We start from the raw sequence: 25,513 nt of genomic DNA, 5'->3' as shown, positions 1-25,513 counted from the left end.
TTATGTCAACATTTTATTTATTCAACCAACATTTTTTTTCAACATCTCATAATTTTACAAAAAAACATAACTCGAGTTCATGGAGGCAAGCTGCAGTGTGTGTGCCTCTAATATATAGTTACAATAACAAACAGCAAGTACACAGTTGGGGGCAGTTACCTCAGTCAAACAAGCCAGCGAACAACTGGAGGAAAGAGCAGCATATTTACAAGTCAGTTTGATGAAGAAAACACTTTTTTTTTCCTTTTAAAGAGCCCCAGGATCTTTTTTTTTTTTTACACAGTAGAGATGATAAACTCTAAAAACAAGTCCAACAGCATCTCCAACGCTACTATTATGTATGCATTACATATGAGCATTCATATTCAACACATGGAACGCCAACTTTATTGCCGAGGTTTAATATCATGGAAGCGGTGAGCGTGGAGAGGGGAAAGCTTAATCTTCCAGGATGTAGTTGGGGTTGACGACCAGAACAGCTCCCTCCGTGCTCTGGGACTCGGAGCCCTTCAGCCCGGACTGGGACAGCTCGATGAGGATGTGGTCCTGAGGAGAGACGCACATGGTCAGTCATGTCCACCACACTGAATACTGAAAGAACGATCTTTGTTATTTCTACAGAAGGTGGACTCACATAGTGCACCAGCCTGTGGATGACCTTCTCTATCAGACCCTTCTTATTGACCAGCTCCTCCTCCGAGTCGATCTCCGACTCGATCTCCTTCAGGTACCAGTTCACCACGGCGCTCTTCGTCAGCTCCCCCTCTTCCTCAGCTGCAGATGACGGTGAAAAGGTCAGATTTTTGTCGTAAAAAAAAAAAAAAAAAGCAGATAAAGAAGCAGACATCAGGAAGGAGGACGCCTCTTACCCTCCTCTGCTCTGCGCAGATGCAGGACGAGCAGGTTGGAGATGCGTTTGTACTCGGGGAAGGACAGGCGGAGGGACGGCTTCTGGGAGCCGGGCTCGGCGTGGCCGTTCACACCGTTGGCGTGGCCGTTGATTCCATTAGCGTGGCCGTTTACGCCGTTCACTCCGTTGGGGATGTTGTTTCCTGCAGAAAAACGAGTTCACATCAGATGATTTGTCTTCATGACAGATATGAATCATTGCCTCCTGAACAGCGTGTTCCCCGTGTGACCGTACCTTCCTCCATCTGCTCCTCCTCCTCCAGCTCATCCTCCTGCTCCAGGTTGATGTCGGGCGTCTCCACCCTGATGATGGACTTGTTCAGGAGACGGAAGGCCTCCTTCACATGTTTGGGCTGAACCTGGAGACGCAGAGTGATGTAATGATCACCATGCTGTGTCATGTGAGCTACACTGGTAGTTACAAGTACGACTTTCTTTTTAAAGCCTGAGTTGTAGTCGTTAGATTAAAATTATTGTGACAAATTCTCACTGTTGATGTCACTCTAACCAACTGAGTCTGCCGTGAGTCTTAAAACTGAGGAAGCTGTGGCGTAAAGGGATAGTTCAACATTTTGGCAAATTGGCCCATTGTCATAATCCCTATAGTCATAGCAGTAGGTTCGTTACCTTTATTTGTCAGTGCAAGCTATTTTCTTGGTTTCCCTCATCAAACTCATCAAATACACAATCCAACAACTCCACAACGCTCTGGTGGACAAGTTGTGACCTGCACATTCACCACGCTATGAGATAATGTAGGGATTATGGCAATGTGCCAATTTGCCAAAATGTTGAACTATCCCTTTAAATGGGGGTTATGACATATTTGAGCGTTTTTATAAAAAAAAGTACCGCAATAGTTTCTTTCCTTGTAATTTATTACTTGTATCATGTAGTAACTTGGTTACTAACTCAGTTACTTGTTACTTTTACTGCATTTTGTTCTGTATCCACCGTTTAAAACTTCATGTCTAACACAATACGAGTCAGAATCCCTTCCTGTCGTCTTTGCTCTCTCGTCGTTCTCACCTCATCACAGCAGTGCATGCGTGCCATGCCCTCCGACAGGCGGATCATGCTCTCCAGCTGTCGCACCGTGATCCTCCAGGCAGACTTGGACACGCTGCCGGCGCCGTCGCGCTGCCGGAGGCGTTTGTACTGCTCGACGATGAACTCCTCCGACTCACTGGAGATCTTAGGCTTGAACTGCCTGGCGAAGAGCAGGTATCTGCGGATCTCATCCAGAGAGTACAGCCGGTCCACAGACTCCTCCACGCGGGAGTGCAGGTCCACGATGCGTCTGGCGATGGCGTAGTCCGTCACCTAGGAAACATCCACAGATTGACGTGTGTTATTAGACTCATAAGAAATTGGGTTTGTAGGACGACAAAAAAAGGGACAAAGAAATGTGACCTGATCCATCAAAATGAGTCACAGTGACCCAAATTTCAAAGTTGAGATTTTGGTATCAATGGAAAGATTAGAAAATAAGCTTTAAAATGATACCCTAGTCAGAGTCACACATTTGATGGTTTTCGAGATGTGGCCATTTGAATTACGATCTTTCACTCTCTTATTCCGTTCTAAAACCTGAGAAAATTGCAGTTCAAGTTTTTGCCAGTGACTCTGGCATCTGTTCCTGTACCACGTGATTACACGCACCCTATACGGTCCCTTGTTGTCATAGAGGCACCATTCAATGACCCTCGGAAAGCAGGGAATCTCACAATTCAGATACTTTTTACAGCTCGTCTCTATCATAAACGGTTCAGAAGTCGTCATGTTTTGATGATGTTTTGTAAAACATGTGCAGGCGTTGTGTCGATTACTCCGTTCGGTTTAGCATTGATGCTACATTCGGTTTAGCATCGTTGCTACGTTCGGTTTAGCATCGATGCTATGCTCTGTTAGCGTCGATGCTACTCGGTTTAGCATCTGTTTCTGTACCTGTAACATTCAATGACCGTCGGAAAGCGGAGAATCCCGCAATTCAGATGCAGTTTACAGCTCGTCTCAATCATGAACGGTTCAGGAGATATTTCATGTTTTGCACCGGTGCAACGCTCATTTTCAGAGGGTTAAAGTTGCAAGTCAACTTTAATCATCATTTTCGTGCCTTTTCTCAATTATCTGGACTGTGAAACTTTGGGAGATTGTTTTTGAATGTTATTGCTTTGAAATTAGGGTAAACATTTTTTTTTGATTTTCTATGGGTTTTCTACGTTATCAGCCGATTATCTAAAAATAGAACGTTGCGACATCCGACTCATTTTGATAGAACGGGTCACATATGTAGGATATAGTAAAAAAAAATTAAGTAAATAAAAAAAAACTTGCAGCTGGACAGAAAAATAAAGTTAAAAAAGCTGCAGAGACCGCCCCCTGTACCTCGTTGCAGTCGTCCACCAGGATGAAGAAGAGGTCGAAGCGGCTCATGATGGGCGCTGTCAGGTTGACGTTCTGTTTCAGACTCTTGCTGCGGTCGTAGCGACCGCCCACTGGGTTGGCAGCAGCCAGGATGGATGTGCGAGCGTTCAGGGTGGCCTGGAGGAGACGGAGACAAAGTCGGGTTAATCTACTGCAGAGGTGGCTGCAAGGCCTCATGGGTAACAGTTTGATTTATAAATAATACAGATTAGAGCTCTTCAGTTGTTTATAGTATTCATGCCGAGTCCTGTCTTTCATGGACATTAAGGGCATCTCTCTCGCCGTTACCTTGACTCCAGCCTTGGTGATGCTGATGGTCTGCTGCTCCATGGCTTCGTGGATGGCCACCTGGTCCTTGAGGTCCATCTTGTCAAACTCATCGATGCAGCACACACCCTGTACGCAAACACAACTGTTAATACAGGTACACACACTTTAATCATTTCCTTCGTCTTCTTCGTGACGTGCAACACTCACGTTGTCGGCCAGCATCAGAGCTCCGGCCTCGATCACAAACTCGTGGGACTCCTCATCTCGGACCACGGCGGCCGTCAGACCTGCAGCACTGCTGGCTTTCCCACTGGTGTACACGGCTCTGGGACTGAACTCCTCCACGTGCCTGTACACACACACACACATTTATATGTCAGTGTTACACAGAGTAAATAAAAGAAGTGTATACTTCCTCCTACTCATTTTTCAAACGTGTGTATATATATTCTGATTCGATGGTGCTTTGATTTTTATTTGCTTTTTTATCTTAGACACATTCAAAATAAAGTCAAGTCAAATACATTCAGATCTACACTTTGTAATTATATATTATATTAGGAGACAGGACATTACCAGAACTCAGATAATAAACGACACATTTATTTGTCCTCGTCCTTCTAACAGACGACATTCAGTTTAATAATGAATTGCAGTTTGCTGAGAAGTGTCGACGTTAGGGATGAGCGAGTACAGCATTATCTGTATCTGTATCTGTATCTGTTAACCATATGAATTATCTGTATCTGTATCTGTACTCGGAGTGGGCGGGGCCTAAACCGGAAGTGGGCGGGGTTTAACCCAGAAGTGGGTCGGGTTGTCTTGAAATGGGCAGGGCTTTAACCGGTATGTTATTTTAAGCATGCAATTGATATGGATTGATCAGAAATTGTTATATTTATTGCTGATTAGAAAACTGTTTACAGGACAGCATCAGCATTGAGCTTCAGATCAACGGTTTTGATCATGATAGCAAACAAACTATTCATTTACACAACAAGTTTTGCAACAATGAATACAACACATGTGGTTGCAATTATTAAGTAAAATGTAATGAACAAGAGTTTTCATACTCAACATAACTTTCTTTTTTTTTTTACTTTAATTTGATTTTTTATTTTATTTTATTTCCACACCAGGTGTGTGTGAGTGTGTGAGTAAGAGAGAGACAGAGACAGCTGAATGTCAGCTACTCTCTGTGTATCACTCATTATTCTGTATAATTCTGTATTCACTGATCATGAGAGAGGGAGGAGGGGGGAGAGAGAGAGAGAGTGTGTGTGTGTGTGTGTGTGTGTGTGTGTGTAGCTTAATTTGTAATAGGCCTATTATTTATACCACTACTATTTTTTTTAAGAAATACAGCAAGAAAGTGTCAGACACTCAGTGCGTGAACTGGTTAGCGCCAGCTGACGGTTTAAAAAAAAAAAAACTCCGACGAACGGCGGAGGGAGAGAGAGCGTGTGTGAAAAAAAAAAAAAAATCTCCGACAGGCAGAGACGCAACGCGAGTCGGCACCACGTCTGAACGAACCCACGTTTACCAGAACTACTGGTTCATAAGTAAGTGACTGAAGTAGGCCTAATAACAAAGCTGAAGCTGAACGTTAAGGGAAAAGACCGGCGAACCTGGGTGACTGAGGGAGAGACAGACAGCTGTCAGCTGTTCTGTGTGTGTGATCAGAGTGGGACACAGCAACACACCTGCATGTGTGTAGGGGAGGGGCTGTAGCCTATCACAGAACGCAGACACAGTCAGCTATCCAATGAGGATTTTCATTCAATTTTTTTTTTTTTTTCCGAGCACAGATATTGACTCGTATTACTCGTATAATACTCGTACTCGGCAAAAGTGCTCTATCCGTACCGGATACTCGTTTTAGCCGAGTATCCGGCTCAACTCTAGTCGACGTGTGTGTAATCTGTTAAACGTACTTGAGGAACTGGCTCTTGGCGGTACTCGGGTCTCCGACGATGCAGACGTTGACGTCTCCTCTCAGCGAGGTCCCCTCCATGGTCGTCTTGGGAACGCCTCCGAACAGCATCAGCAGGATGCCGCGCTTCACCTCGTCGTTGCCTGAACGCAACGCAGATCATCGTCAACATTCGAACGAGCCGCTACGGCTTTAAAAGGCCTTTGGGGGAAAAGGGGTGGGGGGTGGGGGGCTGAAGCCCGGGGTTCAGACACTGACCGTGGATGGTGGGGAAGAGGCTGGTGCACAGGTTGTGGTACAGGTTCTTGTCCTGACTCATCTCAAACACCTTCTCCCACTCCTTCTCCGTCATCTGGCTCTTGATGCTCTCGGCCGTCTGCTCCTCCTCCCGCAGCTCCTTCCCACCAAACTGCAACAGAGAAAAGACATTTCAGTTGAACACTAGACGTTTGCTTCAAGGGTTAAACATGTGGACAAGAAAACGGCTCTGTTCCGTAACGTTCCGTTATCATCTCATAGCGTGGTGAATGTGCAGGTCACAACTTGTCCACCAGAGCGTTTTGGAGTTGTTGGATTGTGTATTTGATGAGTTTGATGAGGGAAACCAAGAAATCCCATTAGCCTCCATAGCATAGCTCTGAGCAGCTCACGGCTCTGCTCCGCCATTCTAAAAATAGCTTGCACTGACAATTAAAGGTAATGAACCTACTGCTATGACTATAGGGATAATGGCAATGGGCCAATTTGCTAAAATATGGAACAAGCCCTTTAACCAACTCACTCAGTATCCCTCCACACAGCGCTGTATCACTCCGCCTCTTCCACACACCACTGATCTAACAGCTGATAGGCGGAGTGATACAGCGTATCGCGGAGTCTGCCTGTGTGGAGGGATACTGAGTGAGTTGGTTAGTTCCAGATAAACAGCTTTTTCCGACCAGCTGATGAACTGAAAACAATGTGTTTATAACGTCCTACACTTAAACAGGTGTATTCTTTTCTGGTGGGACTTCTTGGGTCAAGTAACGGCGTGACGGTGCATTTTGTCAACAGTAACAACGTTGTAACAGGGGAAAGAGTAACTTTTTTGATTAATCGTCACTGAAAGAAGTAGCGCTGTTAGTAACGCCGTTATTCCCATCACTGCTGTCTCTTACCCGCGGGTTGGTCGGGGCCACGTTGCAGGCCAGGAAGGCCAGTCTGTAGGACAGCTCTCTGACTCCCAGAGCTTTCAGTCCTCTCAGACCCTCAGACTCGAAGCCCTGTCGTCCTCCAGCTACACGGGTGCTGGTCTCGGCTCGCACACCTGCAGGAGGAACAACGACAACCCATACAAGTCACGAGCGAGCCCCCCCAAAAAATATTAAATCAATTTGGAGGCTCTACAAAGGTGTTGGTCCGACTCGTACCAGGAGTGCTGAGCTGAGAGACGTCCGGCACGACGATGAGCGTCCCGGTGAGGTCACAGCGGTCTCCGGCCTGAGCCGTCTCCACGGCCTCGGCCCTCAGGACGATCTCCAGGGAGCGAGGGATTGAACCGCGGGGCAGCTCGGCCTGCGTCTCCTGGATACGCACCTGAACGCAGCAAACGCAGGGTTAAAGGGATAGTTCACCCAAAATTGAAATTTCACTCATTATCTACTCCCCCTCAGTCCTCCGTGGCTTCTCTGAGTTACAGGGGGTCTCGGCGTAGCAGTGCATGTCCATATAACGGTTGCAAATGGATACCAACTGTCTTCGTAACAAAAAGACACACCAAAAAACATCCAAATACCTCCATACTGCTCGTATGTAATGTCCCTCTTGTATTGAAGCCCCGACATGAGCAATTGTTCCGCCGGTCAGTGCAAATCACGCGAGATTTGCACTGACACAGGCAAAGCAGTGAACCGAGACACTGGGAGCTTCCGCTACAAACAAGCTTAAAATATAGACTTATTTAATTTTTTTTAGAGCAATTTCTCATGTCGGGGCTTCAATACAAGAGGGACATTATAGACGAGCAGGATGTTTTTTGGTGTGTCTTTTTGGACAAAGAAAGTTGGTATCCATTGACAACCATTATATGGACAAATACTGCTGCGCGGACCCCCCCGTAACTAAGAGAAGGGACGGAGGACTCTTAGTTGACATGAGGGTGAGTAGATAATGAGTGAAATTTGAATTTTGGGTGAACTATCCCTTTAACAGAGGTAGAATCAATCATGAACATCAGAGTCTGTACATCAGTCTGCACCTTCTTTCTCACACTCTCACACACACACCGGGTCCTAAGAGTTACCTTCTGGAAGTCGATGAACTTGGACTTGTGTGTGTCCAGGTGGAAGCGGGAGCGGTTGTTGCAGACGGGGTTCCTGCAGATGGTGGGGGGGGAGTACTTGAATTGCTGAGGGATGTCTTTGATCACGGCCTGGCAGTCCATGCACAGGAAGGTACCGCTCACCTGAAACATCACCACAAGTCACCACAACAACCAACACAAACTGAGTTTTACTGATAATACTGACTTCATCCATAAAAAGTCTCGTCAGAAACTGATCTTGTTTTGTCTTGCTGGCAAGCATCTTTGTTCTTTTTATACAAGCGAGACCAAGGATGAATTTCCTACCTTGGCGGGACAATAAAGTTTTTCTATTCTATTCTATTCTAAGCGTACGTATTCATACAGCAGTGTAGATTCTGTTTATTTGTACATTTGCTCTCTCATCACTTTTTATTCACATTCAATTCAATTTATTTAAAGTGGGACAATGCGAGTTCATGAACGAAACAAAATCGTAAACAAGCCGGATTGTAGCCACAGGCTAATTTCCATCCGCTGTCCCATACATAGATGTTCCCTGGTACAAAAAAATACAATAAATAAAAACAAAAGCATGTTATAAAAAAAGCATGTATCTGCAGAGTATCTCACCAGCTCAGGGTGCACTGGGTGTGTCCTCACCACCTGACCACTGATCCTCACCAGGGTGCCGATACGTGCAGAGGACAGCTCACGGATTCTAGGTCACACAAAGGGAATATTACATATTAATGACATAACTTCTACTGGGTCGACAGCAAAGTGAAAACACTGTGTTTAATTAATGATTTAGTGTAAAAAAAAACTAACAAAAACAAAAAAAACAGCAGTGGATGTCATCTCTTACTTGTGCCTGGTGGGAAGATCCTCGAGGGCGACGTAGAACTCCTTGTTGAGAGGAACATTCCCATGATCCCGAGCGAAGTTACGCACGGCCCGGCACAGGAAGGGATACACTCTGCAGACACACACCTTCATGTTAATCAGGGCTCACACTCACAAGTCTGATTTAAAGGTGTGCAGTCTATGGCTCTAAATTATGAAGGAGTCTCTTACATGCTTAGAAATTATGACAAATCTCTCATAGAACCATAATTTCCAGGACATTTGACTTTTTTTTTCTAATTTTCCATGTGTTTTCCATGACTCTTGGTCCACAGGTCAAATCTCTGCAGAGGCACATGACTGGGGACTGCTGCAAAACTTTTCACATTTTCTCAGTTAGTCAGAGACTATTTGGACTAGGCTCGCCAAACTTTGATAGATTACGTGTTTGCTAATTAGCCATGTCATTTAAAGATGGCTACATATGACATCACTTACAATATTCATTTGAATGGAAGAATTCAGACGTTGCAACTGACCCCAAACCTGGGGACAGTTGCAACACGGATCAGGGAGGGATGCAACACATTAAATTGGACTGATTAACTTTTGATTTTTTTCTCAATAAGCATAGTATTCCTAAAATATGCATTGTCTTACAATAATACTATATAGTATTATGTAGTTATTTAGTAATATTTATCAGAGAACAGTTGGAGTTCAATAGCATGCAACAGCAGCAACATGTACACTATTTTAGGATGATTTATTCACTGTACTCTATTGCACGTCTGCCTGTCCTGGGTGAGGGATCCCTCCTCTGTTGCTCACCCTGAGGTTTCTCTGATTTTTTCCTGTTAAAAGGGTTTTCTATGGAGTTTTTCCTCAGTCGATGTGAGGGTCTAAGGACAGAGGATGTTGTTGTGATGCCATGTAAAGCCCTTTGAGACAAATTGTTTGTAAAAACGGGCTATACAAATACAATTGCCTTGCCTTGCCTTGTATGACATCAAATAAATTAAACTTTTCATAGGAAAAAGTGTCTTCTTTTGTCTTCTCTATTCTTGGTGGGCAGAGGGTCTAACTGAGTGTCATCACTCTAGCATGTTTCTGATTGAAGAAATAAGACTTCTGTCCCCAGTCTGCCCTACTAATGTGGGTGCATTCAAAAAAGCAGGGCAGCAGCTCTCACAGTGAAACTCAAGAGACAGTAGTGACATGTGCACGGCTGTGAGGTGCTCTGACCTGTAGTACTCCTCCTGGATGGTGGTGGCTAACTCCTGGTTGAAGCCCTCCAGGTCGGTGAAGCTCACCAGCAGCGTGTTCCTCTCGGGCCTGATCAGCTCCTCGGCCTCGCGGACATACTTCACCTCCCCGTCCCCGCTCTGAAACCTGAGCAGGACGAAAAGACAAAGCAGCATGTAAAACACACATCGATCAAGAGCGCCAAAAGTGGGAAAACCACACTTACTGAAAAGCCAGATTTAAAGAAACAGAGGTAAAACTGATAATCAGCTCGTGTCGCTGACTGCAACACAAAGGAAGCTGCAGGAGAGACTCACTCCTCTAAGAAAGCCTGGAACAACTTCTGGCATTTCTCAGCCAACTCGTCCTTCACCGTCTCCCCGCCGGCATTCTCCGCGGTTGCTGTGGCAACATCCATGTCGAAATACTGTCGAACTGCGATCGAAGATTCAGAAATATATTATTGATCGATCCGCGCCGCTCCTCTCCGGACACACACAGACACACAAGACAGCACGAGCCCGAGTCCTCCTCACAACAAGAGAAGAGAAACACTTTCGCGCGAAAAGACGGACCACGTGACGTTTGGCGCGCCGCTCTCGACCAATCGGCGACGCCATGCAAATGTTCTGAAGTTTGTGGCCAATCGAGAGGGCGGAAATGCAGAGTGACGCAGAGTCCCTCTCCGTTTTCCCGCGGTACGCTTCCTGCTCGAAATGTCAATAAAGTTAATAATAAAAATTAAAAAAAAAATAGTGAAGACGAGTTCAAACACTGGTCCAAATCAGATCAAATCAGCCTTTTAAAAGTTAGTTTGTCATCACGGGCTGAACTAACGACATCAAGAGCATAAATAGATCATATTGATGATACTTTTAAACGCGAATCACCAATAATGAGTTGTAGTTTCAGTATATTCTCTGACAGTCTACCTGATGCCGTGTTGTAGTTCCTGACTGTGACCACTGGGGGGCAGTGAACACTCATGATCCCATGTGTTCACTACAACCGTCAACTCCAGCAGCTTCAGGACCACAGACTGGACATCAGTCTGATCTGATCCATCACTGCCTGCTGATGGCTCGCAGCTTCCTCTTCAGATGAACCTCAGACAAAGGTGCATTGACAGACATCACTTAATAATGGATGCTGTGAACTTTTACACGTTTAAATGTAGGCTACTCATTACCATATACTTTTATATTTACAGTTAATTTTCATTTAAAAACATAACAAAAACAAAAATCTTTTAAATCAAACAATCCACTTTTAAATCCGACCCACCACTCTGGTGGGAAGCCAGTGGGGGATCATAACAGTGTTGCAGTAAGCTACTCTTACTGGCTGCCCTGTCTCCACAGCCTCCCTCTGTAACACTGGTTGTCATGCATTGGTTCTTGTGAAATGTCTCCTGCGTTTTCACCACATCTCAGCTATGCTCTAAACGTACTGTAAATATTAGAACACAAGTAGAAATGGACTGTAGTGTTGGAAACATGTGAGACAGATTGTTTAAATTAACCCGCACCAAGAATCCAACTGACCAGCCACTTATTTATAGCCACATTTTGAAGTTCAGAAGACAACAGTCTTATCTGGATCAGGTGTCTAAAGAAGCTTACAGTAACACATAGATCTGTTGTCAGTGAGCTGGAGATTTTCTGAAAGCAAACCTCTGATGAAGTTGCTGAACATGGAGTGTAGTGACTGAGAGCGACCAGTGGGGCAGTAACACCATAGTAATGTAGTTGTGGTTGTACCATAGACCGTGGGTTGTACAGGCTGCAGTCCCAGGGTAGTGGTACATCACTATACTCACATGTGAGTTATGTCAATGAGTAAATCAGTTGTGACACATCAATAGATAATGAAATAATAAAGTTTATAACAGATGCCAAGGTAGTTTTGCTTTCATTAATTTCATTAATTTGCCAACTATTTAAATACTACAGTGAACTGATAATCACAATATGACATAATAGTTGTGAGTGAATATATTTAGAAATATGGTATGTGGTCGGATTATGAAATACAATGTCTGTAATATTAATTATACATTTATAAACTATTTATTTATCAATATTTTTTCTTCTCAGTTACAACCAAGAAAATGTGATCCACTGTTGAAGAGCATGACGTACAGCAGGGGAAATCAAGTAAGTGGATTTGGACGCTCCTTTTTCCCCCTTTTTTTTTGTGAATCTGCCATTTCCATTGAGAAGAAGAATGTATACATTTATTTTGAGCACATTTACCAACCATGTGTGAAAGAAATCCTGCATATCCATTGTGCTAATTATAAGATAAATGCCTTGTTTGATACAATAACATCCAATAACATCAAAAGAAATTTGGAGCACCCAAAGGACAGCCATGCAGGACAGTGGAGTGGTGTCCCAACTGCACACAGAAACAGTCCTAGGACCATCTGCGAGGCTAAACACAGCCTTATACTCTATTTTTCCATTAACTTCTATTTCTGTTCCCACATCATTCTCACGTCTCCACCTGCTGAGGTCAATACAAATACTCCCGACAGGCTATTGGTTTCACCTGTCACATTGTATGAATCCACCAGGAACAAAGCAGGAAGTTATTGCAGGCCATTTGGATGCAGCCCAGTGTTTCTCTGCCTTTTTATTTCTCCTTTTGTCTTGACCTCTGGTTTTCCCACGATTGTTCAGCGGCAGGAAGCTCAGCCTGTCTGAGAGTGACGAGGGAACCTGACCATCTGTAGGTAAATACACACACTGACACACACACATACACATGCACCACCATAGCATCAGTGTAATGATTGGTGAGGAGGGATTTTTATGTAGCTAATATTTGCCTGGAGAATAAAAGTATGTTCCACCACTGTTAGCAACACAACTCCTGCTACTTGCAGTTGTAATACATTCATCTAGACTCACTTACACTAGGCTAGTTGGATCAATAGTCTGCAGCCAACCATGCACCTGGCACCGAACTGGCTTGTGCAGAAACATGAAAACTTTGATTGTGTCCAGTTTGTGGTAACAGGTGAAAAACAAGACGGAGGGAACAAGCAGGTGTAGGAGCAGCAGGATGTCAATAGAAAAAAAGGGCAGAGATGGTTTAAAAAGAGTCGTTTCCTGCTTTATTTGGAATCACACGATGACACATGTTCATTGTTTACGTGGTTCACTCCTGAACACTGGACTTGAAACGAAACTGTGACTGAGAGTGAAGCGCTGAGCATCAAGATCCATAATGAGTGAACCCAGCAGGGCACCAGAGCTTTTTACTCACAGAACCTCAATTTTAGGACAAGCAGCCCTCAGCCCGGTCACCAACGAACACAGAAACAAACAAGAGGTGGAGACTAGTGCAGACCTGAGTATCACCATCAATGACAAAGTGTTGTTGATTTCTGTAGGTTGATACCACACAGTTTAGAGTGCAAATCAACAAACCCCAATAGACTACTGAATACAGAGCCTCAACTTAAGTTTGAGGAACTTCTGGAAATCATTTTTATGTTACCTAAAAATGTGCCCACACAATCTAATAATATGGGTGTTTAAATTAATTTGAAATAGAGCACTTGAAACTGATTTCACATTTTTTCATTTGTTCATTTTCATCACATTTGTTCTTATGTAAAAAAATTGTTAAAAGAAGAAGAACAGGAAAATGTCATTGTAAATTGTGATTTCCTGAGCTAAATGCTAAAAATAGCACGCTAACCTGCTATGAACGCGCTAACATGAGATTTGACGCATGAAAAAATTTGGCCTGACAAGGTTACAGTTTTAAAAGTAATAAATGAATGAACTGAAAATAGATTAAATGAAACTCCAGATGTGTAATATTTTAAGGACCAGATTTGGCACTGGGCTAGAAGGAAACAAGCATGGTGACCCAAATGTGGGCTAGATTTATTTTGCTGTCTGGATTGGGATCTGATCTGGGTTGTCGTCATCCATACTAAACTTCATGACAATCAAGGGTACTTATCTGTCTATTTTTATACATAGGCCTATTGCGTTTTTACCTTAATTGTTATGTGGTGCTGGGGCAAACAAATTTCCCTTCTCGGGGGATCAATAAAGTTAATTCAATTCCATTAGTTATTGAAACATTTCACTAAAACCAAAAAGCGATCATTGGTGGCTCTGTGAATCAACAAAGTCATTAGGATTCAGTCTCCAAGGACCATGCACCAATATTTGTGCCATTCAAGTAAATGGCACATTTCAACACGACTGACTGACCAATCATCAGTTTTAATGGTCTGTATAGTAACAATTAAACAAAGCATGAATCTTTACTGAGACTGAAAATTTGAAAAAATCTACAATAGGGTCATGATCATGATTTTTGTTATTTGTATCATTCACGAAAGCTGACACCAGCCCTGTTCTTGATGCTGTGGTGATCTATTGTGACGTTTGCACTGTGCCATTGTACCTGGTTTATTGATGAAGCTGGATGAAAGCTGTGAGTGGCCTTCAGTGTCTCCTATAATGTTGTCAAACTGATTTACTCTGTGGCAGCTCTCTGTGGTGGAGAGCGCAGAGCTACGCTGGTGTTTGATTGTTTTAGCTGCTTGTTTTTCCTAAAATGAGCTGCAGGAAGTCTTTCCTGTTTTGAATACACTATGAATAGAAGAGAATTGTGTGTGTATGTGTGTGTGTGCGTCTAGTGTGTGAAGGAGAGAGAGAGAGAGAGAGACATAGGACAGGTAACAGGTAGCCTAAGTGTTTATTATGTAACTGTTTACATGCACATAAGCAGATGATGGAATAAAGTGACACAGTGTGAGACTTTCACAGTGAGTCACATTGAATTAGAGTCGACCTTCTATTGTGGTTCTAAATGAGTGTATTCTTCCTTTTCGTCTCTCTCTCACAACTCTCCTCTTCATCCTCCTGCTCTCTGCCTCAGGAAACGCGACACAGTAAACTTCCAGCTTCTGTTTCTTACGCTTCCAAGTGGAAGTAGGTTTGTGGGAAGCACTTTGTGTCAGTGTGTGTGTGTGTGTGTGTGTGTGTGTGTGTGTGTGTGTGTGTGTGTGTGTGTGTGTGTGTGTGTGCGCACATGAAAGCGCTGGAAAAACGGACCTCCTGACCCCCTCACGCTCCCTTCTCTCTCACGTAGATGGAGTGAACTGTTTATATCATCAGCATAAATCTGACCTACACCTTCAAAACACTGACACATCCACACACAAACACACACACACACACACACACCCTCCCTGACACACACACACCGACATGCATGATGGTTATCGCACCTCTCATTTAAAAAAAAAAGGCAGTTTCATTTTTCGGACGGACTCGGACGTGTTCCCGCTCCGGACCAGTGGGTTCAGATGGCAGACGGCTGAGTGACTCTGAATCGATACAAAAGGAGACAAACTGGTGATAGTGGAGATTTGATACAAACGCCACCCAACCGACTGGTTTCAACACCTCTCCCCTACAATCTGCCCACAGACACATCACACATCAAACCGTTGGCAACTGTTGGCTGGCAATTAAACCAGTGTGCCAGACCAAAATCCATTTGATCCAGACTTGTTGTTCTTCCAATTCCACATTTCCTGTCTACATGTCAACATGATTTCTGTGATAAAGCAGAAATGCCACCCATTAGCTTAGTTGATTAAAGACTACATTACAAATGTAAGTTGGGTTTTATTGATATCTATCTGAGGAGCTGGAAGTGTGGCTGAAGTTGGGTGGCTGACACAGGAAATAACACAGTTTCACTTAGGAAGCAAGAAATAGGTCTTAAAAAAAAGCCACTTTCACATATTTGGATTATTTTCCACATTTTATTACAAACATGTACAGAAAAAGCAAAGATCTTTGCACATCTATTTCCTCGGCAGGTGCGTCGGAGGGTGACAATTAAGTCCAAAACTACATTATTATTGATTACAAACATGTACAAAATGCTACAGGCACACTGAAAACATTTTACAGCGTTATTTACAAGAGCAAAGAAAGAGCAGTCATGGACCAGCAGACCGCTCCGTCCTCATAAAGACATACCATATACAATATGTACAGTGCACACACACACACACACACACAGTGCACACACACACACACACACACACACACACACACACACACACACACACACACACACACACACACACACACACACACACACACACACACACACACACACACACAACCACAACAGCACAGGCCAACACTAGCTTGAATGTAAACTGGAGGACTCGGACTCCGTGGTGGTCGAGGCCCCGGTTCGTCTTCGTGGTAGAATCTTCAAACTGGAGGCCCGGCTCAGAGTGAGAGCTCTGCGGGCTGAGCTCTTGAACCCGGCCCCCAGGAAGGCGTACAGCAGCGGGTTCAGGCAGCAGTGTGCGAACGCCATGGGCTCAGCCACCGCCAGCCACATACCCAGGGCGGCCTCCAGCTTGCAGCTGCGGGGCAGAACCTCCAGGCGCAGCAGAGCGTCCACGGAGATGCCCACTCCGTACGGCAGCCAGCACAAGAAGAAGCAGAGCACCAGCGTGATGGTGGTCCTGACCGCTCGTCGCTTCTGCCTCTGGCCCCCCAGCGGGCCCCGGGTCAGCCTGGTGACGATGACGCAGTAACACACCAGCAGGACCAGGCCTGGGATCACCAGACCCACCAGGACCAGCTGGAGGTGGAAGACCGCGACCCAGAGAGGCGCGTTCTCCGCCGGGTAGAGCCGCTGGCACAGGGTGACCCCCTCCCCTCCCTCCTGGGTCCTGGCAAATATAAAGTCCGGCACTGCCAGCAGGCCGGCAGGCAGCCACGCACCTGAGGGAGGAAGAGACAAAACAAGTGAGGGAGTGGAGAGGGAGAGGGAGAAGAGAAGAGAAGAGAAGAGAAGAGAAGAGAAGAGAAGAGAAGAGAAGAGAAGAGAAGAGAAGAGAAGAGAAGTGAGGAAAAGGAAAGGAAAGAGAAGAGAAGAAAGGAAAGGAGAAGAGAAGAGAAGTGAGGAAAGGAAAGGAAAAGAGGAGAGAAGAGAAGAGAGGAAAGGAGAAGAGAGGAGAGATGAGAAGCGAAGAGAAGAGAGGAAAGGAGAAGAGAAGAGGAGAGTGGAAAGGAGAAGAGAAGAGAGAAAAGAACAAAACACAACAGGAGAGGACAACAGTGAGATGTATTGTATGACCGGTTGGACACTCACCTACATACACCAGTCTGTGAGCCAGCAGCTGCCTCAGTCCACCAGTGTTGGTGTCTGTGGCTCTGACCACGGCCAGGTAGCGGTCCAGGCTGATGAAGGCCAGGATGAGCACGCTGCCGTACAGGTTGACCGTGTAGGTGACATGCACCCCGATGCAGGAGGCCGCCCCGAAGCGCCAGTCCGACAGGGCCGAGTCCACGGCCCAGAACGGCAGCGACATCACGAAGAGGAGGTCGGCGGCCGACAGGTGGAGGCGGTACCGGTCTGTGAGGCTGCACTTTGACCTGGACACAAACACAAGAGCATTAAAAACCCACTCAATGTATGTCGTTTACTTACTTTTTTAAAATCAATTCCTTTTTAATTATTATTTATTTTATTCTTTTCTTTGTCTTTTCCTTTCTGATGCCTTTTTTTACTTCTGGGGTAAGGACAGTCATGAGCTAAGTTTACATTTAGGTTTGGATGGTGGCTTGTTTTTCTTTCCGTATTGATATGTGAATACAGAGAGCACTTGTATGTTGTCGATGTTTTGTTCGATAAAAATCAATAAAAATCAATTGGAAAAAAAAACACTCAAAACCTAAAGCTCTGAGCCCGTCTGTCCATCTGTCCACCTGTCCACTCACCTGCGCTGGCAGCCCAGCACGATGACCACCAGGCCGTTTCCAGTGATGCCCAGGATGAAGATGAGAGCGTAGACCACGGGCAAGAAGACCCGCTGGAGCTCAGTGGTCCTCACATGCTCCACCTCACAGGGCTCCTGCAGATCCACCCCGAACTCACCGGAGCCAGAACCGGACCCTGAACCCGTGTCGTTCAAGTCCTCGTACACGTAGATGTGCTGGAGACGAATCATGAATGATGAGTAAGGAGGGAGTGAGGGAACAGGAAACCAATTTACATCCTAATCATACAACATGTGAGCCCCCATGCTCCACCAGACTGAGCTTACCTCAAAGTAGGACATGATGGAGACGCTTCCTCTCCTCTCTCAGCCGACTGCCTTGGAGGCGTCCGTCCAGAGGGGCTTTATAACTGCGCCCATGCTCCTCCCCTAAACACTCCAACACATCTGTGTTCCTGCTGAAACGTTTTTCCTGTTTTCGAGGTGTCAGGTGCTGATAGTGGTTCTATCACAGGATACTCCGTTGTGTGTGCGTTTTGCTTGAATTGTTTTGCCCTCTGCTTTGTGATAATCAGGACCTATTGGCTATAGAAATGTGCGTCGATGAGAATCAAACAATATGCAAAGTGTAACACGTGTGTGTTCGTGTTTGTGTGGGTTAATAGCATCTCTGTGAACTCCATGCTCTGACACATCAGGATAAGCAGCTGTGAACGGACTTGTTCTGACTGCGTCACTGTCTTATTTGATTCGGGCAAAGTTGAGCATGAGAGGGTGTCTCGGAGCTGAGGGGAGAGGAGATGGTTATCAGCTGCTCCTCTGCTCCAGAGCAGCTGCATGACGCCGTCCCATCACACTGCCAATGAACCATGAGTGTGTGTTGAGTGAGTGCGTTTACTTCATCACCTCTCTGTCTCCTTTCAGCGCCGATGGGATCATGAAGACAACAACAACTCTGTGCTCTCACACTACGGAGCCTGCAGTCACCGCCACTGGAACAATAAGACTTCTACAGCGTTTATCAGTCAATAAACTGACCATTAAAAAAGTAATTATGAAGTAACTGATTATAATTGAATTGTAAATAATGCACAATAAATCTTTCATTTCATTTAGTTATTTAAATCAGGTATTTATTTTCCAATTAGTTAATTTCCTTTCTTTGAGATCCCCATTTGGGAAATACCTAATTTTGCCCTCGATGTTTGTCTGTTTTCTTTATGGTTTGTTATTTACTTTGTGAATATATACCTGAAAAAAAAAATGCAAAGGACAACATTGCAATGAGAATGAAATGACTGATTATGTTTGTGAAGGCAAGAAGCTTTGCAATAAAGTATTAATAAAACAAATCTTTCATTTAAAACAGTACTTAAATTTGCAGGTTAATTATATTAAATAATTATATTTCCATACTAACAAAACTGTTAATTAAATAAAGAACTTCTATTTTCTGTTTCATGCTTAAACATTTACATTTACAGTGTAAAAGGAAGCAGGATGCAAGATGCTGCATGACAAGTTTCATTAATCAATGCATTGACTGATTATAGTGATACATCCATGATGTGTGTAGTGCTGAGTCAGTCACCAGACACATTTCCTGGTCTCTGACTGTAAATCCCCATCCATCCTCTCCCAATACACTAATCCCATAAGTAAACAGCCACACACATCCACCCCTCTGAAAACAGTGTCAACTCTTCAAAACCTCAGTCCCTTATCTCCTTCTTCTCTCTTTCCCCACCCTTCCTCCACATTCACTGGTATCAGCACAGAAATCTCAGAAATAACACTGCTGTGTAAAACTCCTCGAATCTGCAACATGAAGACCTGGTTTAAAGTGTTCACTTTGCCGACTGATGTTTCACAACAGGAAACTCACAGGTTTACATGATGACGTTAATTGTATTTTCGGGTCATAGATCCACAACGTGTCACCGCAAAACCAAACGATTAATGTTACTATCACATCTCTGTTTTTCCAGCTTCCAGGTAAAAAAAAAAGTGTGGTAATAATGAGGAGTGCAGGCCCGACCGTGTCACTGTATGACTCAGTATGAATCAGTATTTTGGGCACTCTGTGTGGTTCTGTTGTACATTTGTTCTAAGCACAATAAAGACTAATGAAAATCACAACTAACTCCACTGGACTCTGTAACAGACTTGGATTATAAAAAAAAGACTGTTATTATGAAAGAAGTGGCGCCACCATGTGGACTTTTAGAGAAAGGGTCTGACAACACTGCAACAACCAGTCACAACCGTTCCTCAGCTCTACTGCTCGTCTGTCCCGGGGATCAAACCCAGACCTTTCTCCCTGTGACGTGACAGTGCTAACCACTGCACCACCATGACGCCCACCACTAGTACAAATAGCAATATAAATGCATATAAATAAACTATCTTTACTATGTATGTTACCTGCAGGTATTCATTCACTGAATGGACCCGGTGGTGTTTTGACAGTTGTTCATTGTAGACAGCAGAACAACATAATATACTGTTTCTCTGTTGTTTTGTATTCATGAAATAAACTAACTTTACTAACAGCAGCACTTACACAATGTTGTCAGCATGGATTGCTACGTCACACTTCAGTTACTTAACCACTGTTGTATTTAGAACAAAAGATTATTTTAGGTGGTCTTTATACGCTAATTATGTGCGAGGTTGTAGTTTACCAGGATGAAATGTGATGTAATACCTACATTTATTTGTGTTACGATGTATATTTTGTATTTTTTTTATATACTATGTGCTATGTTCAAGGAAATGCAGATGGAAATGTCAGGTGTAAAGTGTTTAAGAAATCAATGCTCTTTTGCACATGCGCTCTGACAAAGAAATCAAATTACTAAACTATATATTTGTAAAATTGTAAAAATGTTTCTGTTGGTTTGAGATGTTCCTGGATCAGTTTCACTATCATCTACATATATCAAGTTATGCATTTTATTCCATCTGTGAGCATTCCCTCCGTTACTGGATTACATTGTGGGAAACTGCACATCAACCCTGCCTAACTAAAAAGCTTGGTGTGACTTGTATTTTTAGTTATTTCTCCAGTGTGTAGACACAACACTTGGAGATGGTGAAAAGTGCAGCCTGTAGTGCAGATGAGGAAGTACAGCACAAGAAAATAAGATTTAAAAAAAGAAACCATTATGTGATTTTAGAATATCACTTCCAATTAAACGACAAAATACAAGCACTGTTATTTTCCATATTTTTATTTTTTTTCTAAATTTGTTATTTCCTTTGTTCACTGTATTGTGAGACAACAGAACATTAAAAATATCTAGGCATTTCATTTCACTTTTTTGGTGTGATGACACAAACCTGCTCATGAGGAGAATGTAATGTGGCGGTTGGAGCACAGCTACAATCTAATTCATAGGATCTAGTGATAGAAATGTTGAAATAGACATTTTCATAGGAATAGTAATTAATGAACTGCATTAATGAAAAAATCCATGTGCATTTATTCATTGTCATCCAATTGTATGGGACATTAAATAAATGCTACGTTGCAATTAAAAATAAATAAATATGCAAGTGTGCTGAACTGCAACAACACTTTGTCACTGAACTCAAGGCGTTTGACTCCAGGTAAATACGAACAATTATTTACAGACTGATATTCAAAAGAGATTAGAGCTGGGCTAAACAACACTGACAACCAGCCAAGTAACAATAAGTACAAGCTACATCAGCTTAAAGAAGGTTGCCGTCACCTCACTATCGTGTTTCTCTGATGATCATGCTGCTGTTGCTACGCAGCAGGACGAGCAAGTCTCTCAAACCTGCCGTCTTCTTCTTTCCCGTTGTCTGCGCGGGGGGCAGCTCTCGGGGGTTGGTGGTCTCCGGACCGACCGTGCCGGGTTCTGCATCAACAGTCTGATCTGTGTCTGCCTGCATCTGTGTCTCTTGATCGCTGCAACTCTCGTAACCGAGGCTGCTGCTGTGGCTGCTGGCCGGGTGACCGCCGTCGCCGCCGTCGGTACAGGTGTTGTCGACGTGTTGTTGGCGCCGGCTGTTGCTGAGGAGACGCTGCTGCTTGGCGACACGATATCTGTGAGAATCATCGCTCGTCCTCTTCCTCCTCTTGGTCTTCCTCTCCTTTTTCGCTGGTTCTTTGACGCATCGTTTCAGGTTCCTGACACGAAAGCACAACATAAGAAAGTCATGTCTGACGACTTTTTTGCCACTGTAAAAAAAAAAAAAGTTGTGTCATGTCATGTGTACAGGAGCGTTACCTCTGCAGGAAAGCGTGTGGTCTTGAGCAGGCTGCTGGTTCTGCCTCTCTCACATGTTGCTCCCTTCGCTTCGCACCTTTTTTGAGCCGTCTTCTCTGTAACACCTCAACGTGGATCAAACGCTTCCTGACAAAACAGAGGCAACACAGTGAATTAGATGGCTACTGGTGTTCCACCATAAAACCAGTGATCATGCACGTACAGTACAGACAGTCTTACCCTGTTACATAAGGCAGCTTTCTGGGCCTCCACTTTTTAATCAGGACCCACTGGTCACATGTCAGGGACTTGGGATCTGAAGAATAAACCAGAAAAAGAGGTTGAATGTTCTGTGTGCAACATCATTAATGCCATCCATGAGACACTGCACAAATATACTTTCTGGTATAAATATACAGCTCTGGAAAAAATTAAGAGACCACTCCCACAATGATTAGTTTCTCTGGTTTTACTATTTATGTGTTTGAGTAAAATTAAATTTAAATGTTTTTGTCTATCAACTACTGACAACTTTTCTCCCAAAATTGAAATAAAAATTCATTCATGTCATTTAAAGCTTTTATTGGCTGAAAATGACTAAACTAGTCTAAATAACAAAAAATATCAAGTCTTTTCAGACCTTGAATGATAATAATAATGCAAAGAAAACATGTTCATATTTATTCCTAAAAACACAGCAAGAATATTTTAACTCAGGAAGAGTTTATAAATCAGTTTTTGTGGGATAATGTCAATGTTTAATCCCAGCAGTGGTTTTTATATAAAACCAGATGTGGTTCAGGTGATGACCTCATCAGTGTCTCATTAAGTAGAATGAGTTGTGTTTGTGTTGCTATTTAAAAAAGAAAAGAAAAGAATGACTGTCATACATGTAAAGATGCTTTTAAGAAACATTTGTGGAAGTGGTCTCTTTTTTCCAGAGCTGTATAGAGACACAAAAATATAAACGCAACACTTTTGTTTTTGCTCCCATTTTTCATGAGCTGAACTCAAAGATCTAAAATGTTTTTTTATGTACACAAAATAACTATTTCTCTCAAATATTGTTCACAAATCTGTCTAAATCTGTGTTAGTGAGCACTTCTCCTTTGCCGAGGTAATCCATCCACCTCACAGGTGTGGTATATCAAGATGCTGATTAGACAACATGATTATTGCACAGGTGTGGGGAGAAAAGCCAGCACACTCAAAAATCCTTTAGGAAAGTTTTAATCAGCAGAGCACCAGGAAAGGCAGGACACAGACATTTTGACCAAAGTCTCTTTCAATGTGTATTGCACAGGTGTGCCTTAGGCTGGCCACAATAAAAGGCCACACTAAAATGTGCAGTTTTACTGTACCCCCGGAGTGGACCCTCCCCAATACAGTAGAACTGCACATTTTAGAGTGGCTTTTTATTGTGGCACACCTGTGCAATAATCATGCTGTCTAATCAGCATCTTGATGTGCCACACCTGTGAGGTGGATGAATTATCTCGGCAAAGGAGAAGTGCTCACTTCTTTGTTAACAGATTTGTTAACAATATTTGAGAGAAATAGGCCTTTTCTGTACATAGAAAACATTTTAGATCTTTGAGTTTAGCTCGTGAAAAATGGGAGCAAAAACAAAAGTGTTGCATTTGTATTTTTGTTCAGTGTAATATTGAGATTTTCCATCATAGACATTACATTGCTATCTTCTTGCAGATACAGGGAATGATTGCTCTCACCTTTGTCTAAGAGTTTGTTTTTGAGTGGTGCTTTCATCCTCTTTGCCCTCTGGAAGAGCTTCTGACAGGCTGAGCACAAGACCTGCGGAGGTTTCCAGTCGTTGGATGTGGTGTTGAGAAAGATGGAGGGACCAGAGGCGACGCTGCTGGTGACGGAGATGCAGTCTTCATCCGACTCGTCCAATCCTTGATCAGGTATCTCTACAGTCTTTAATTTGTCCTCTTCAGACACCAGTTTTTCATCTGTTTCATTGATGATATCGATGATGTCACGTTCGCTCCCTTTGCCTGTGTTAACCTCAGTCGCTTCAGTCCCCCTCCGTCTCTTACTCCTCACTTTGCGCTCCAAAAAGTCGTCATCAGGGCTGGGACTTTTCCTGAGGCTCTTCCTGGCAGCCCTTGACAGTCTGGAGGAGTGTCTGGTATTCATGGGTCCTTCCCACTTTACACTATACTCCACTGACCTGTGACACAAAGAGCAACATTGACAATGTGTCATAAAGCACCTTTAGAGCACAGTACATTGTTATTTGTTATCATTAAGGAACACAGTAGAGTGGGTGAACATTTCTTAGAAAGTGTGTGTTTATTTGGGTCATACCTGTAATACTCTACTTGTATAGAGACTGAATGAACGCACAACTCCGAGCCATCTGCCTCAGACCCACTGTCAGTTGCAGGCCTGTAAATTTGAAGATCACAAACCACTTCAATAACAGCCTTAAGAAAGTACAGCACAGTATCAAAAGATATGATCTTGATCCTGATCATGTGTGATCCTGATCCTGTGTTCAGTGTCACTCGTGGCTACACATCTGGCTACACTGCAGCAGCTGTTTTCACCTTACACTAAGCAGGCAGAGACCCACTGAGCCTCTGAGACCAAGCAGCTCTAGCCTTGAAGACTGCTTTGAGTCGGTCTGGGTATTCGTCATGGTACCAACGGATAATACAAAAACACGGGGGGGACTAGTTTCCCAAACGATGCCCCCAATAAATGACACAGATTTCCTGAGTCCATGAACCTGTATTGATCTGAGCCCGGCGGCCGCTGATCGAACACGAAAATATTCCGTAAAACGTTTGTGTTTCATCTTAAGTTAACTCACTAGCTTAGCTAAGCTCAAACGAACAACAGCACCAACAGCGGAGCAGCTGCTGATCGTCTGGACACACCTCACAACTTCACTGACGTTACTTACTTCGTCTCATCTCTCTCTGCTTCTTCAATCAGCATGTTTCACAGCGGGTTTCCCCACTCATCTAGCACTACAACACGGCGAGTTGTCTTTACTCGGTAACGTTAACATACCGCGGCTCAGGCTCCCGGTAGGCTCGCGGACCCCAGGCTGTGTGTTGTTGTTGAGCTCGAGGACATGTCCAAAGCAAAGGTGCGCGCGCGGCGGAACAACGGTCTTCTTCTACCGCGACAAAAAGAAAATGGCCGCTACCGCCCCCAGCTGGACAAACTGCCTCCTCATTGTAACAGCCAGGTATCACGGAAAATACCACTGGTTGTGGTGGGAAAACTCAAGAAAATAAATACCCCCGCGTTGAGAGAGATGAGATAAAACTCACTAGTGTAAAACACAAAATCAAAGTTATTAAACGGCGAATTTGTGAAACTGCGCAGTGCTCAAACTACGTGGTCAAAGGACAACCCCGGTTAGGTGGAGAATTTCTTTTGTAAGTAGACAACTTCTTTATACAGTCTATGGTAGACACACATGCCTGGGGGCGCACATACCTAGCAAGCTCTATGATGCTAATTAGCACACAACATTTTCTGTTTTTCATCAGTGTCACAGACGTCCATCTTTTCTCAACATTGAAATACACACAGAG

The 25,513-nt window shown here is 43.8% G+C and overlaps 3 protein-coding genes across 3 annotated transcripts; all 3 read right to left on the bottom strand.

Annotated features, from left to right (window-relative positions):
• Positions 1 to 76: 76 nt before the first annotated feature.
• Positions 77 to 10,461, bottom strand: mcm6 (minichromosome maintenance complex component 6). The gene is made up of 17 exons (XM_083991243.1): positions 10,229 to 10,461; positions 9,912 to 10,058; positions 8,689 to 8,799; positions 8,454 to 8,541; positions 7,821 to 7,982; positions 6,949 to 7,114; positions 6,697 to 6,845; positions 5,798 to 5,948; positions 5,541 to 5,682; positions 3,814 to 3,955; positions 3,625 to 3,732; positions 3,298 to 3,453; positions 1,939 to 2,232; positions 1,145 to 1,268; positions 870 to 1,052; positions 635 to 774; positions 77 to 546 (listed from the first exon to the last, which is right to left on the bottom strand). Exons 1-17 carry the CDS (start codon positions 10,327 to 10,329, stop codon positions 439 to 441), a joined length of 2,472 nt encoding a protein of 823 aa, XP_083847369.1. The 5' UTR covers positions 10,330 to 10,461; the 3' UTR covers positions 77 to 438.
• A 5,645-nt stretch (positions 10,462 to 16,106) lies between these two features.
• On the bottom strand, positions 16,107 to 18,063 carry LOC311000515 (C-X-C chemokine receptor type 4-like; the record flags this gene model as incomplete). Its single annotated transcript, XM_083991250.1, has 4 exons — positions 18,028 to 18,063; positions 17,702 to 17,916; positions 17,073 to 17,356; positions 16,107 to 16,702 (listed from the first exon to the last, which is right to left on the bottom strand). Exons 1-4 carry the CDS (start codon positions 18,040 to 18,042, stop codon positions 16,107 to 16,109), a joined length of 1,110 nt encoding a protein of 369 aa, XP_083847376.1. The 5' UTR covers positions 18,043 to 18,063.
• Positions 18,064 to 21,058: 2,995 nt separating this feature from the next.
• Positions 21,059 to 25,013, bottom strand: LOC311000512 (uncharacterized protein). Its single transcript, XM_083991247.1, has 6 exons — positions 24,871 to 25,013; positions 24,270 to 24,350; positions 23,669 to 24,132; positions 22,179 to 22,254; positions 21,960 to 22,085; positions 21,059 to 21,859 (listed from the first exon to the last, which is right to left on the bottom strand). The coding sequence occupies exons 1-6, from the start codon at positions 24,903 to 24,905 to the stop codon at positions 21,442 to 21,444; spliced, it is 1,200 nt and encodes a 399-aa protein (XP_083847373.1). The 5' UTR covers positions 24,906 to 25,013; the 3' UTR covers positions 21,059 to 21,441.
• Positions 25,014 to 25,513: the final 500 nt, after the last annotated feature.

Source organism: Trachurus trachurus (genome assembly GCF_905171665.1).
Source record: "Trachurus trachurus genome assembly, chromosome: 17".
In the NCBI taxonomy this organism is placed as follows: domain Eukaryota; kingdom Metazoa; phylum Chordata; class Actinopteri; order Carangiformes; family Carangidae; genus Trachurus; species Trachurus trachurus.
Note: the sequence above shows the minus strand (reverse complement) of the source record. Positions and strands in the feature narration are given on the sequence as shown.